Raw genomic sequence first — 13,857 nt, 5'->3', positions numbered from 1 at the left:
AGAATCAATTGAAGCAGAATAATAACGATCAAATTTGGAATAATCACAATCAAACCACATAGTAGGTTGCTATTGCGGAAATAATTTAAACTTTGTTGACTGTTGATCTAAGTGGATGAGTTATTTTCTGCAATTTTCCCAAATAAATATGTACAAAGATAGCCTTCAGTTTTCTTTCTGGGTATTATGTGGTTTACAGCTAAAAGATGTAATAATGAAATAAGAAAAAGGTTTGAGATTGCATGTTATCATATTCTAGACAAGCCTACCTGTCTGCATAAAGTCATATCATATGTCACACAGATATGGCCAGGTGTTTGTTTGGTTTAAAGTTTAAAGAATGAAGACATCCCATCCCATCCCATCATGACAATAGCTCAATGCTCGATAGATATCTCAGAAAACTACAATCAAGTCAAATACCATTCATTATGCTGCCTCCTGCAATTGAGGTGCCTCCATAAACAGGTACTGCAAAATAATAATAATAAAAAATAAATAAATATTGGAAATGATACAACTTTTCATGAGCAAAATTGGAGATGTTTGATCATATATGTTGAGAATTATTACCTCAAATGATTTGCCAGAACGTTCAAAATCCAGCATGCTTAAAGCAACTTCACAGCTCTGTGAAACAATGGGCTCTGGATCCTTGGAAAATTCCTCAAGTAGAGAGATACACTCCTCATCTGTCAACCACCCAAAAAAAGAAAAAAATGTCACTAGAGCACCACCAATTTTACATAAAAATGTTAATTGGCAAAACAAATAGTTTGTTACCCAAATTAGCAAATATGTAAATGTAAGCAAACCTGCAATAGAGCCAAGGGCCTCAGCAGCTTCATGTCTAACCATAGGATGCTCATTCACATCCTTAAGTACCCTGGAGAGTGCATCTGAAGCATATTTGTTTTGCAATTGCCCCAACACATACGCAACCTGGAATCCCATGAAAATTTATATTTTTATCCTTCCTACCCAAATAAATAAATAAAATCATGATTGAAGATAAATGTGGACCTCATGTCGCAATAAAGCACTTTTTGCATTCAAAGATTCTACTATGGCAGCAACTGCTTCATCACCTCCATGATTCCGGAGTCCAAAAAGAGCTGAATATCTCTCGTACATCCCCTTTTCTTCATCTAAAATCACTTCCCTACATAATAAAACAAGATTTATAAACATCTGTAACTAAAAAGCATTGATTAAGTGAAAAAAGAAACAGCACCTTAGATCATGTACAGAAGAGCAAGAAGCAGGTGCAGCTGGATCAACAGAAAGAAATGGTGATTGATGGGTGTCAGTGTCACTAACATTTTTAAGCTCCTGAATTCGAGCAAGAGCCAACTCACATGTCTCTCTAACCTCTTGTGCTGGATCTGAATCCAAACTGTCTTTCAGAACAGGAATATTACTCTCTAAACCAATGGCACCAAGAGCTTCTGCAGCCTATTCATTATGCACCACAACACATTAGCAAAACAACATAAGTACAAATGTTGTCAAATGCATCAAAGAAAGAAACCCAACCTCATGGCGTACAATAGGATGCAAAGAAAGATCATTAAGAACAAGCTTCAAAGCAGGAATAGCATCAGCATCTTGCATTTGACCCAAAGCAAAGGCAGCCTCATGTGCTAATAGGTTTGAAGAATCTTTTGTTGCTGCATTAACCAAAATTATATATATATCTCTTAAAACTATTCACCAGTATTCAAAATATACATACATAAAAAATGAGCCAACTATGTATGATTATTTTCCATGAAGCATAGGAGGCAAAACTAAGTTTTTGCAAAGAGAATCTTATGCCTTTCTTCAATCTAAAAACAATTCATTCCTATTTGACCGGTTGGTATGAGTTTCTTTTCTTGAATTTGGATTTATACTAATTTCTTGAATCAATCATAGTTAGAATAAACCCCAAACTCCAATAAACAATAATAGTGTTCATAAAAAAAATATTGTCGTCCAAGTGTTTGTCAACAGGAGGGTTGTGCCAATAGAGGTAATATAAACACTCTAAGGTTCCATCATATCAGCTTAACAAACTGTTGAGCAAAACAAAATTCAGGTGCATCAGCTAAAGATCATGCATATCAAGACTTTAAAGTTGATACAGGCAAGAGCACTGAAGCCATTAAGCCCAAGAAAAGACCAGAATGGTAAAGCATTAAATATCCAAGTGGTCATTATGTTTGGTGTATGAGTTTGGCATGAATGTTGAATCATATATATATTTTTTTCAATTCTTTATTTTTGAAGACTTAGATGCTACATAACCTTGTGATTGTAAAATTCAAGCAAATGGTTAAGGATACAAGTGGGTTATGAACAATTGTTATAGACCCATCAAACACCATGGATTTTGATCAAGGAAAATGGTTCAGGAAACAAGTGGGTTAGACTGCTTTGATTTGTCAAATGTAGATGTCATTGTGTGTAGGGTTTAAATATTTTCATTTTATAGCTCCTTATTCATATAAACAGATTTCAGGCCACTTTTTTTTAATACAAGCAAAAATAGGTGTTTTTGAGGGTCCTTTTCTTTTGGACCGGCTCTGAATACGCTAATCATACAACCAATACTGACGTTCTTGCCAATCAATTGTTGAGAAAAAAACTTAGAAGCATAATACTATTTACAAATTCGCCAATTGTCAACAAGTGTTTAGGTTTCAAGTAACACTATAACACCAAGCAAAGTTCGGAATCGTCTACGAAGCAAACAATTATTGTATGAAGAACAGAAACTACGAAAAATATCGCACACACAGAGACAGAGAAAAAGAACAAACCCAGGATCAGAGCATTGCGAGGGGCAGGGCCTCGAAGATTTCGGAGGGAGAATAGAACTCTAAACCGCTCCGAAATTGGCTGCGTTTGGTCCAATAATCGCTCACAAAGAAATGTCTCTGTCTCGGGGGTGACTTCGAACGAATTTCCATCAACCGCCATTCTGATATCAGTTTGAAGCTTGTTGTGATTTCAAGAACAGAGAAAGGTGGAGAGATCGAGTTACCAAAACCCTAAATCTTGCTAAGAACTCCAAATTTTCGACGTTACTGCGGGGAAGGCATTTTATCATAGCTTAAGTTTGCAGCCATCGGCCCACGCAATTTTTTTTCTGGACCTTATACTTTGGGAAAATACTACTGATGTCCTAAGCAATTCATGTATTACTCAAAAGTCATAAAATGTAAGATTTTTTACTCTTTATTGTGTGCTGATGTTATGGATGTTCATTGTTCATTGAAGATATTGTTATATGAAGCTACAAATGGACGCATGTTTAAAATTGTTTTAACATTCAAAAGTTAAGATTGAACTAGAAGAAAGAAGAATATTATATATATATATATATATATATATATATATATATATATATATATATATATATATATATATGGTATCATGACAACAAAATCGGTGTTTTTTTTGTTTTTTTTATTATTAAATACAGTCAGGAACATTTCGGTTGACTTATTGATCTCTAATATTTTTTTAGGTTATTTAGAATGATGACATATTTTCTCTAATCTAGTTCTAAATTGTATTATTATTTTAAACAATATTTGGCTTGAAACACTATATCAACACCAGATACTGCTAGTCTATAATGTTTTTTAGATCACAGTTTTGTAATTTTGTCAAATCCAAGTTATAAATTAAAATAAATAATTCTTAAAAAAGATAAATTCAAGCAAAACAATGTAATTTGAATCCATTAGGAGTGTAAAAAATATTAAATATGGTTATACATAAATATTAGTACTCCATCACGTAAATTATCTAATTTCTTTTTTTGTATTAATTATACAAGGACTATTTGGTTAGGAGAAATTAAATACTCTCTTACCTTTTTATCATACTCATGTGAAATGGTGACATGTGTCATATTTTGATAAGGTTAATACTTCATCCGTCTCATAATTACTGTCTATTTTTTATTTTTAAAGTCTTTATCGATCAACTTTGACTTTAAATATTTTTATTTGTGTTATGTATTACTTGATTAAACTTATAACAATGAAAATACATTTAATACACAATACATTCACATATTTTGCATCAAGTATTATATATTAGAAATAAAAATATTTAAGGTCAAAGTTAAAGAATAAAGACTTTAAAAGTTATAAGTGAACAATAAATAAGAGACGGATGTAGTAATATTTTAATATATTTGTATCATTTCAAATAAATAGGAAAATATGTAGGAAGAAAAATAGAAGCATATTTGATTTCTTTTTTGTTAGTGATATAAGTCATATGATATATTTACCATCATCTAATTTTCTGTAAAACTGGATGTACTTTTACATTCTCAATTATATGCTATGTGTTATTATGTGGTAGTATTTTTGATGTTTTTGGCTATTAAACTACGCATAATATTATTGTGATCAATATACATTCAAATCATTATATTTTGACAATTTATGCGGTTTAACTATATTTTTTTCGATTAACGAAAGATATCCATTTTTTAAAAAGTTCTCGTTATGACCACCATGATCCTAATTTCTGGTTTAGCATATGTTAAAACTAACATAGCTTCCTATTTACATATATGACATTATATGTACTCTATAAAATACCTTATTGTTATCTTAAATGACTTCTCATTTCTAATATAGCACATTATACACATATAAATATACAACGTAGGTATCATTTTAGAAAGTTAGATGTTTTTTTTAGGAAATATATATGATGACACTTAGGTTAATGGGAAGTCTTGTCAATTTTAACACCGGCTAAACCAAAAATAAGGGGTCAGAGGGACTTTCTTTCAAAGTAGGTGGCTTTCATCGAACAATAGCTCAAGGTGTGTAGAGCAGAAAATCCATAGGCGAAGGGTCATTCCTGGACAGTATAAACATGATGAAACGAAACAACCGAAATATATTCCGGTTGGTTAGTCATCGGTGAAAATCGGCAATCGGCGTTTAATGGCAGTACCAGCAACCATTTGGGCAAGAATCAAAAAACGATGCATACGATCCACTGATCTTTGCTTCCTGTCACACCGTAAATATCGATGATTCTATGTTTTGATCATAAACAATTTCCTCCTTTATTCCGCTGTATCTATATCTGTACACGATAAAAAAAATCGTTTTGTTGTAGGGTTGATTTGAGGATGGGATTGAGTAAAACCGAAATTAATCTGAAAAGATTGCTAGCAGCTGCTCCACAGCAACAAAACAAAGTGAAACTTGTGCATGTAAGTCCTCTAAACTTCGATAATATTTTCTTGCTTATCCACTTTTCAGTTTACATCTTCAGAAACCTCGAGAGTTGTCGATTCGGAAAATGCTGATCGTAATTCATTGCTTGTGTAAATTTGTAAATCTTGTTTGCCACAGAATTGTGCCTGTCATATGTTTGATTAAATGTCTCTGTAATCAAGATTTAAACGCCACTGATAACATCTCACATTGTGGAATGTGGAGCTAATTCGATGGTTATCTTGCAGTATGTTGCTACTTTACGCGAACAGTTGGAACAACTCGCCACAGAGCAAACTCCAGAAGGACTACCCAGGCATGGTTTCTTTAATTTTCTCTTTAATTCACCTCTGCGTGTGTATTTGTGAATGGATTGCTATTATGGTGTCCAAGAACTCCACAAAATGCTTGATAAGGTCATGGTTTTTCCTCTTGTGCCCATAGACTTTCAAAAGCTACAGTGAATGATTACTCGGAGAAAATTGAAGCCATTGCAGCCCAGCTGGCTATCCCTGTGGTAAGTATGTCTGTATATGTTACAATATATATATATATATATATATATATGTAGTTTTTAAAATACTCCAGATGATACAATCTACATAATCATATATATGTATAACAATTTTTGGCAGCTGGAGACTGTACAAACGCATGAGCTGAGAGTGAAAACATGTGTTAAAGAAAACAACAGTAAAAAAGAAGAAGAAAGTATTAGCCTTTCACCAGGGTTGAGAAGAAGACTAGTGTAAGCAGAAACTAGAGAAATGACAATCATTCTGAATTAGTGAATTTAGGTTTTATCTCATATGATTTTGGATCTTGTTGATTTCAGGCCTTCTTCTGGTGAACATAGAGGCCAAGATAGTTGTGAATCATCATCTGGTTCATCATCACCTGTTAAATTGGATGCTGCAGCACAAGCACATATCACAAAACACAGGAAACTTCAAGAAGATTTGACAGATGAAATGGTGGATTTGGCACGACAGCTCAAAGAGAGAAGTCTTTTGATGAACAAATCCATACAAAATACGGAAAGAGTAAGTTTTTTTCACATTTGTATATTGACCATTGACCATTGACTATTGACTATTTGTTTGGTGGGATTTGACTTTTGAGTGCAGATTCTTGATTCGACTGAAAAAGCAGCGGAGCATAGCCTGGCAAGCACAGGGCAAGCGAATACACAGGCTATGGCTGTATACACACAGACTTCCAACACCTCATGCTTCACGTGGTTTCTCATGTTTTTAATGACGTGTATCTTCGTCATGGTGGTTCTTCTTATCAAGCTCACTTAACCAGATAAACTTTACAACTATTTTACATGAATTGGTCATATTTTATACTATAATAAAATCAGAAATTATTACACGCTCAAAAGGTTAAGTGTCTTATTATTATTACAACTTCAAACCAACTACATCCAAACATTAACTTCTATAATCTCTTTTTATGATTATGTATTTGATTAAAAAATTATTCAATATCACATTATTACATTAAAAACATTTGTGCATTTGAAAATCCTCAAAATGACACAAACATGGATGCAACGATTCAGATAGATTATACTTAACTAAACTGCAAAATTCGTTAGATTGAACAAGAACGAAGACTATTTGGTCAGATTTTGTTAGATTATACTTGTAGCCGATTGATTATATCTGTAAATTGTCTGAGATTTACTTCTAGAATGATCAATTTGATTTTGATGATGTAGTGTTAGATTATACTAAACCCTGAGTTAAATCATTGAGATTGCTAGTTTCAACTGATCTTGTTATTTTTTACTAGCTATGAATTCTTAAAGGTTTGTTTTCTTTTATCCATTGAGAAAATTTCATTCATATCCTTCTAAACTTGAAGTATTATTTGCAATCCATTTAATGGTAAAATTCTATAGATTCGTATATTACTCCGGTCATTGAATGTCTGTCTAAAATAGTATGAGATGTAATTTTATTATCAACTTGTTCTCTTCAAGATTCATGATCGAGCATAATGAAACATTTAAGGACTTAACTGAATCTTGTTCTCTTCATTTTAAAAAAAAAAAAAAAAACAACAACCAGCCATATATAAAAAAAGAAAACGGCACTAGCAAGAAGCTAGAGCATAAAATCAATTACAAAGTGTTCATATGGTTTTTTAATCAATTAACACCCCCCCACCCCCCCCCCCCCCCCCCCCCAAAAAAAAAAAGTTACCATTCATGTTAAAGTACCAAAGGAAAGAAAGTTCTCTAATGGAATCGACCAATTTCGTTCTTAACAAAAAATTTGAGAAAAGTACAATGGGGATTTTGTAGATTAACCATTTTAACAATGTATAATAACATCATGTTTTTTTAAATAATCTAACAAACTTATTATTTTTTTTATCATTGTGACTAAAATCTACAATAAATGATGAAAAGAATGTTACATAAAATGATTAAAAAAGTTTACAATAAATGATCAAGCCTTACTATAGCTATAGAATTTTCTACTTTTTTTTAGTTAACCCCATTACGAACGTAAAACCAGAAATAAAAATTACAAAGTTGGTTAGCAAGCAGACTTTTTAAAGATTGGGTGTGGAATTTCAAAATCTTAAAAGTTTGGTTGGTTGGTTTGTGATAAAAGAATTTTGGTCATGACTTGTGTAAAAAAACTAAAACTAAAAGGGGCCAAAATGTTTTAATGCACCAGCAGGGAATCGAACCCGGGTCTGTACCGTGGCAGGGTACTATTCTACCACTAGACCACTGGTGCTAGATATTTCTAATGCCGAATATATTCTATACAGACAAACACATAATGATATTCCACGTTTATTGAGAACAACACATTTTTAGTTATATTTTATATTTCGGTAGATAAAATGTGTCAAATTTGTTCTGTATTGAGTCCATTTACAAGAAATAGTGATGGAAACATCAAATTTAATTTCCTGGTCTATTTTTGGTTTACTGTAGTGATATTTTATATGAAAAACTTATTACAATCGAGAAAAGTTAATATGTTATGATTGATTTAAGCTTGCACGGTTGAATCTTATTCAAGACACACTTTGTATGTATATTGTTGGGAAGTTGATACTGTATCATAATCAAGTTTGTTGTTTTCCCCGAATTGGTTATTAAAGATATCTTTTTCACAATTAGTTATTTAATTTATAAAATTTGTGTTAATTACATCACTTTTAGCTAGGCAATCTGATAAACCGGTATACTTATTGACATGCTAATTAAAAATAACACAAATCTCAAATACTCTCCAAAGTCTCTCATCATCGTCTCTTTATCATCCCTCTACAAAATCGCCGTCTCCTTCCGTCATACTCTCTGCCACTTCGGTTCTCTTCACAAGCACATGTACAGAAAAGAATCTTCATGTTTCCTCTACCTCTCATTTTTATACGTTAAAGACTCTTATATCGTACACGTAAAGAAGCAAATGGAAATAAATAAATGAGGTTGAGTGAGATGTGGTGACTTCTCATCGTGGTTGTGTATAAAAATGACGGGAATATTATGAGGGCATGGTGTTCAAACACCTCACCCCACTCTACAATGCACCCTCCACACCTCATAGCCTTGGTTGAAATGTTTCCTTAACATCAATGTTCAAAATAACGTAAGACGTGACATGACGACAATGTCAAGCTTCAAGTTTTTTTGAGCCGTGGCGAGCCACGTCTTTTGTAAAACGTGACTTAAGGTAACAATTTTGTATATAATTAATAATTTTATAAATATTTTCCACTATTATTCATTTTTATATACATATGTGACTAAAGACGACATTATATCAAAGTTTGACGGCAAATACAAGTCTTGGAGTCATGACAAGCTTTTTAAAACATTGTTTAACATTAAATCTACCTACAACCATTGTCAACCTGTGAATTTAATTTCGACCATGTCATTTTTATGGAAGTAGAGGTAGTTTTTCAGTAATGATTTTCTTTTTCTCTGGTCTATTATTTGGTGGTGGTGTATTTAAAAAAAAAGTTATATGAATTGAACTATGAATGAGTGTATTAAACTATGAATATAATATGATTAAACTATGAATGAATGTATTAAATTATAAATAATGCAAAATAAATGTGACTTTATTTGTAGTTATAGTTTTCTATGTATTTATGTGTGTTTTATTAGTAATGTGAATGTTTTTTATTTAATTTCCCAAATATTTAGTATTAACCGATGAATGGTGTATGAATGAGTGTATATTAATCTGTTAAAAAATTTGATGAATGGTGTATGAATGAGTGTATATTAATCTGTGAAAAAGTATGAATGAGTGTATATTAATCTGTGAAAAAATTTATAAACAAATGCACTAAATTGTGAATGAAAGTATTAAATGGATGCATTTAAACTATGAAAATAAAGATTCCCCTCTTACTTAAAAAAATAATAAAATAATTAAAAAAAACATGATTTTAACCCTTTAAACACATATCAGTCCATTTTAATTTTTTTAAATGAAAGGCTATAATTGGTTTTAAGGGTTTCTAACCTTTTTGGTTTATATATATATATATATATATATATATATATATATATATATATATATATATATATATATATATATATATATATACTGTAACATCCTTAAAATTCATGCAAATTTAAAACTATTTCAAACATCCAAAAACCATTAGTTATTACAAAATGTTTTCAAAATAGTTTCATATCAGAGAATCCCATAAATCAAAGTCATAAAATATGAGGAGGTGCACGATCAAACATTCGCCTTCCCACGATCATCTGAAGTCCTTGAAACAAAATCAACAACTATAAGCCCGAAGCTTAGTGAGTTCACCCAAAATACAACGTCATACAAACCAGAAAAATATCATAACAAACAACATGCATATAGAGTCTTCTGTATGACTGGACCGCCCTCACCGGGCCTTCAGTCCATCTGACCCACTCTCAGAACCTTCAGCATGTCTGGTCCGCCCTACCGAGTCTTCAGCCTGTCTGGACCATTCTCCGAACCTTCAGCATGTCTGGTCCGCCCTACCGGGCCTTTAGCCTGTCTGGACCGTTCTCCAGGCCTTCGGCCTGACTGGTACCCCCCGATTGGCCTTCAGTCTATCCGGGCCACCCTATGTCTGTTGGCCTAGAGCACAAAGCATGACCGCCTCAACCCACCCGCAATCACACAATCAACACATAAATAGCATACGCTAGCTAGCATGTACAGATAGTCATACAGATCTAACAGATCACTAATCATAGCATCATCCTATATACCAGGATACCGATCTAACAGATCACTAAACATAACATCATCCTATAACCAGGATACAGATCTAACAGATCACTAAACATAGCATCATCCTATAACCAGGATACAATCCAAAAAAGGGTCGGCCTTGGTGCCTTAGACCATGTTGATATCGTGAGAAGAACTCACATCGCACTGTCGATCCCACAGACGATCCCTGGCTGCTGGCTGTCAGATCCCCGAACCGCCACATCAAGACAGTACCCCATCAATAGCTAATTCCATGAACAATCTCTAACTACAGATCCGTTATCCCACACATGTTAATAGATACCAAAGTGACAATCCATCAACATCTAGTTACTGACTCATACTATGAGTCCATATCAGGGTAAAAGACCTTTTTACCTTCCTCAAGCTCGGCCCAGAACCAAGGCCCAAACTAGATGACAAAAGCCCAATATCAAAATAAACTCCTTAAGTCCAATTATGGCCCTATTTTCTAAATTGGGCCTAATGGCCTTCACTCAAGAAGATCCAGCAAGCTAAAAGCCCAAATCTTGATCCAAAGGCCCAAACCACTTCAAGCCCACACTTGGCCCAAATTTCCAAATTGGGCCCAACTCCTTATTGGGCCTTATCCAAGGGTCTGATCCTCTACTTAGCTCAAGATACACCCATCCAGATAAACCATTAGGGCCCAAGCATCAAAGCCCAACAGATGGCCCAATACCCGAAGCCCAAAGTCCGAAGCCCAACAGGGGACGTACGCGGGGCGTACCCCTTCGGTACGCTGGGAGTACCTCGCCTCGCATTGACCACTTACAGGGTGGTTGACTCCGAACGCGAGGCGTATGCAACCTTACGCGGGGTGTACCCTCGCAGGGACCAAAATCATGATAAGTGCTTAATGGCTTAAGCACTTAAGCCCAAATTTCAGATCCACTACTCAAATGTGCTCTGGAACCATAAAGTCTCAAACTTTAAGACTTTGGTCGACTAAAAAGGGCTTAATACATGGTCTTAATCCATTAAGACCTCCTATAAAGAACTAGGGGCCAAACTAGCTCAAGGGACCTCATTTTTATGCCTTAGGACCCATCCTAGGGTCTGAAAGGACAGCTTAACTCGACCAAAACAAGGCATTCACAATATTGGGGACTCTTGGGACAAGAAGGATTCCATAAAGCAACCAAAACAAGATCTAAACAATCCAAGCATAAATGTAGAAGCTTTATACCTTCTAAAGCTTCCCAAGATGGTGTTAACACCAGATCTACAAGCTTGGTTCCTTCCTTGACTCCTTTGATGCACTAACTGTTGTATTAGGTGTCTAAGCCCATAACTATATTTGGTATGTAGATGACCCGGTTGTAGCATGGTCCTTTTGTGTTGCCTTCATCAGAGCAACTTGACTGGCTGAATTATAGAGAAATAGGTTATTATGGTTTATTAATATATTATATGAATAATATATTAAAAGAGAAATCATATTGGTTAATTAATATTGGTCAAGAATTAATTAAGAAATTAATCTTGTGGTCAAAATATATTAATTGAACCTAGGGGACTAGAATTCCAATTATAAGATAATTGAATTTTGGGTTGAGGATCCATTAGATAGGAGTGGACGAAATCAAGGAGGGAAGCCCACCTAGAATTCGTCCAATGCCTCATTCTGGAAGGTTCCTTTGGACTGCTTAAGGCCTAAGCAATCCAATTAGGGTTTTGACTGAAACCATCATAGCACACCTATATAAAGGGACCCTAGGCATCACATTTTCGGCTACCCTAACCGTAGAAGGATTGCTAGAGCCGAAAATCACCTCCATACTCTCTCTCTTACATTCTTCCAATTGTCTTGGTGTTTGTGATCGATTGGAGGTATTACACTTGTGATACTAAAACTGTAACATCCCAATTTTCAAGACCAAAAATTTTGTTTTTAATTAAGTAACTTATAAAACCATTTACTGAAAAACAACATCATCATCATTTCAGTTCATCAAACCATATTCACATGTCTCAAAACCCATAACAAAAAGTAGTAATAATGTCAGAGTACAAATCTCATGGATCCCAAAATATGGAAATCATGTGTGTGCGATGCGCTGCTACCGTGCCGGCTCATTCCCCTTCGACGAAGAGGTATCTGAAACCAAAACTGAAAACCGTAAGCACAAAGCTTAGTGAGTTCCCCCATCATACCACATACCACATAATGCCTGTCCCTCGGTATCTTTCAACCGGTATTTGTCTGGCATAACTGGGAGCTGGACTCCCCTTCGGTATCTTTCAACCGGTAACCGGGACCTCCCCTTCGGTATCTTTCAACCGGTAACCGGGAGCTAACCTCCCCTTCGGTATCTTTCAACTGGTAACTGGGGACTATTTCACCCCCAACCACTACCACATAACAACATATCATAAACATGTTGGAGATCGTGTCTAAGTCCATAACTATATTTGGTATGTACTTGACCCGACCCAGCATGGTCCATTTGGGTTGCACTTCACCCGAACAATTTACGGATAATCTTTTGAGAATAGTGTAAGTTATGATTTATTAATATATTATAAGTTCTAATATATTAATATAAAATCATATTATTTAATTAGTGTTGATCTATAATTAATTTAGAATTAATTTAGAGATCAAAAGTATGACTAATTAAATATGGGCTCTTGTATTTATATAGTGTGGGCTAATGCTTATTTGGAATGGGCTAGGCTTGCATGGAAAGTCCATGGATACTCCATGGAGCTTTAACCCATGGATCTCATGGAAATGAAAAGACATGGGTATTAGGGTTTACATGGATGTAACCCTAATCCACCACACTATATAAAGGAGGCTTTGGTTCTTGAAATTGTACTAGTTGATGTGTGTAAACTAAGAGGGCCGATTTCAAGAAGTTGGTGACTATTCTCTCAAGTTTCCAAGTTTGTGGTGATTTGTGACTTCCATTTGAGGCATCCACATTATTGGTGCTAGGCTCTCAAACTCCAAGCAATCAACTACTACTACAAGGTAAGTAATTCTACTAGTTTTATTTGATTCAAGTACCCCATGCCATGCTAGTTAGGATAAGAACCTTGGAAAAATAATTATTTGCATGTATCTTAGTCAAACATAGATCCAAGGTTTCTAGGGTTGCATGTACACCATAGGAGTGTTAGAATGCAGAAAACCCATCAGTGGTATCAGAGCCAGGTTTGTTTATTTGATACTTGATGCAAAAAAAAAAAAACTTGAAAATCGAAGTTTTGTTCAAAAGCTCGTATCAAAATTTCAAGTTTTGTATATGTACTTACGATTCTTGAAATTTTTGATATGAACATTCATAAACATATGAGTTTAGAAGATCATAGAAATTATGTGCTAA

At 34.2% G+C, this 13,857-nt stretch overlaps 2 protein-coding genes and 1 non-coding gene across 4 annotated transcripts; 1 reads left to right on the top strand and 2 right to left on the bottom strand.

Moving 5' to 3' along the window:
• Nucleotides 1-215: 215 nt before the first annotated feature.
• On the bottom strand, nucleotides 216-3,087 carry LOC145141088 (ARM repeat superfamily protein). Of its 2 annotated transcripts, XM_079074431.1 has the most exons (8): nucleotides 2,805-3,087; nucleotides 1,537-1,670; nucleotides 1,359-1,455; nucleotides 1,235-1,271; nucleotides 1,024-1,162; nucleotides 816-942; nucleotides 574-692; nucleotides 216-471 (listed from the first exon to the last, which is right to left on the bottom strand). In XM_079074431.1, exons 1-8 carry the CDS (start codon nucleotides 2,962-2,964, stop codon nucleotides 430-432), a joined length of 855 nt encoding a protein of 284 aa, XP_078930557.1. In that variant the 5' UTR covers nucleotides 2,965-3,087; the 3' UTR covers nucleotides 216-429. The 2 variants fall into 2 exon arrangements, with proteins under 2 accessions (XP_078930557.1, XP_078930556.1); XM_079074430.1 differs by having other exon boundaries at nucleotides 1,235-1,455; nucleotides 2,805-3,086.
• Nucleotides 3,088-4,903: 1,816 nt separating this feature from the next.
• LOC145138253 (uncharacterized) lies at nucleotides 4,904-6,626 on the top strand. The gene is made up of 7 exons (XM_079072358.1): nucleotides 4,904-5,040; nucleotides 5,140-5,236; nucleotides 5,489-5,556; nucleotides 5,685-5,757; nucleotides 5,876-5,988; nucleotides 6,076-6,283; nucleotides 6,368-6,626. The coding sequence occupies exons 2-7, from the start codon at nucleotides 5,153-5,155 to the stop codon at nucleotides 6,542-6,544; spliced, it is 723 nt and encodes a 240-aa protein (XP_078928484.1). The 5' UTR covers nucleotides 4,904-5,040; nucleotides 5,140-5,152; the 3' UTR covers nucleotides 6,545-6,626.
• A 1,302-nt stretch (nucleotides 6,627-7,928) lies between these two features.
• TRNAG-GCC (transfer RNA glycine (anticodon GCC)) lies at nucleotides 7,929-7,999 on the bottom strand. The gene has a single exon. It is a non-coding gene; the product is annotated as a tRNA-Gly (tRNA).
• Nucleotides 8,000-13,857: the final 5,858 nt, after the last annotated feature.

The sequence above is a fragment of the Lactuca virosa genome, chromosome 9 (genome assembly GCF_052849685.1).
Source record: "Lactuca virosa cultivar CGN04683 chromosome 9, Lactuca_virosa_CGN04683_v6, whole genome shotgun sequence".
Taxonomy (NCBI): Eukaryota; Viridiplantae; Streptophyta; class Magnoliopsida; order Asterales; family Asteraceae; genus Lactuca; species Lactuca virosa.
This window is presented reverse-complemented; position numbering and strand designations above follow the sequence as displayed.

Excerpts from the sequence above, each read along its gene's own strand:
- LOC145138253 (XM_079072358.1), top strand. The coding sequence starts at position 5,153 with ATGGGATTGAGTAAAACCGAAATTAATCTGAAAAGATTGCTAGCAGCT. Across the intron at positions 5,557-5,684 it reads ACTCCAGAAGGACTACCCAG|ACTTTCAAAAGCTACAGTGA; the intron begins GCATGGTTTCTT and ends TTGTGCCCATAG. Across the intron at positions 6,284-6,367 it reads CCATACAAAATACGGAAAGA|ATTCTTGATTCGACTGAAAA; the intron begins GTAAGTTTTTTT and ends TTTTGAGTGCAG.
- LOC145141088 (XM_079074430.1), bottom strand. The coding sequence starts at position 2,964 with ATGGCGGTTGATGGAAATTCGTTCGAAGTCACCCCCGAGACAGAGACA. Across the intron at positions 1,456-1,536 it reads ATCCTATTGTACGCCATGAG|GCTGCAGAAGCTCTTGGTGC; the intron begins GTTGGGTTTCTT and ends CATAATGAATAG. Across the intron at positions 472-573 it reads GTTCTGGCAAATCATTTGAG|TACCTGTTTATGGAGGCACC; the intron begins GTAATAATTCTC and ends ATTATTTTGCAG.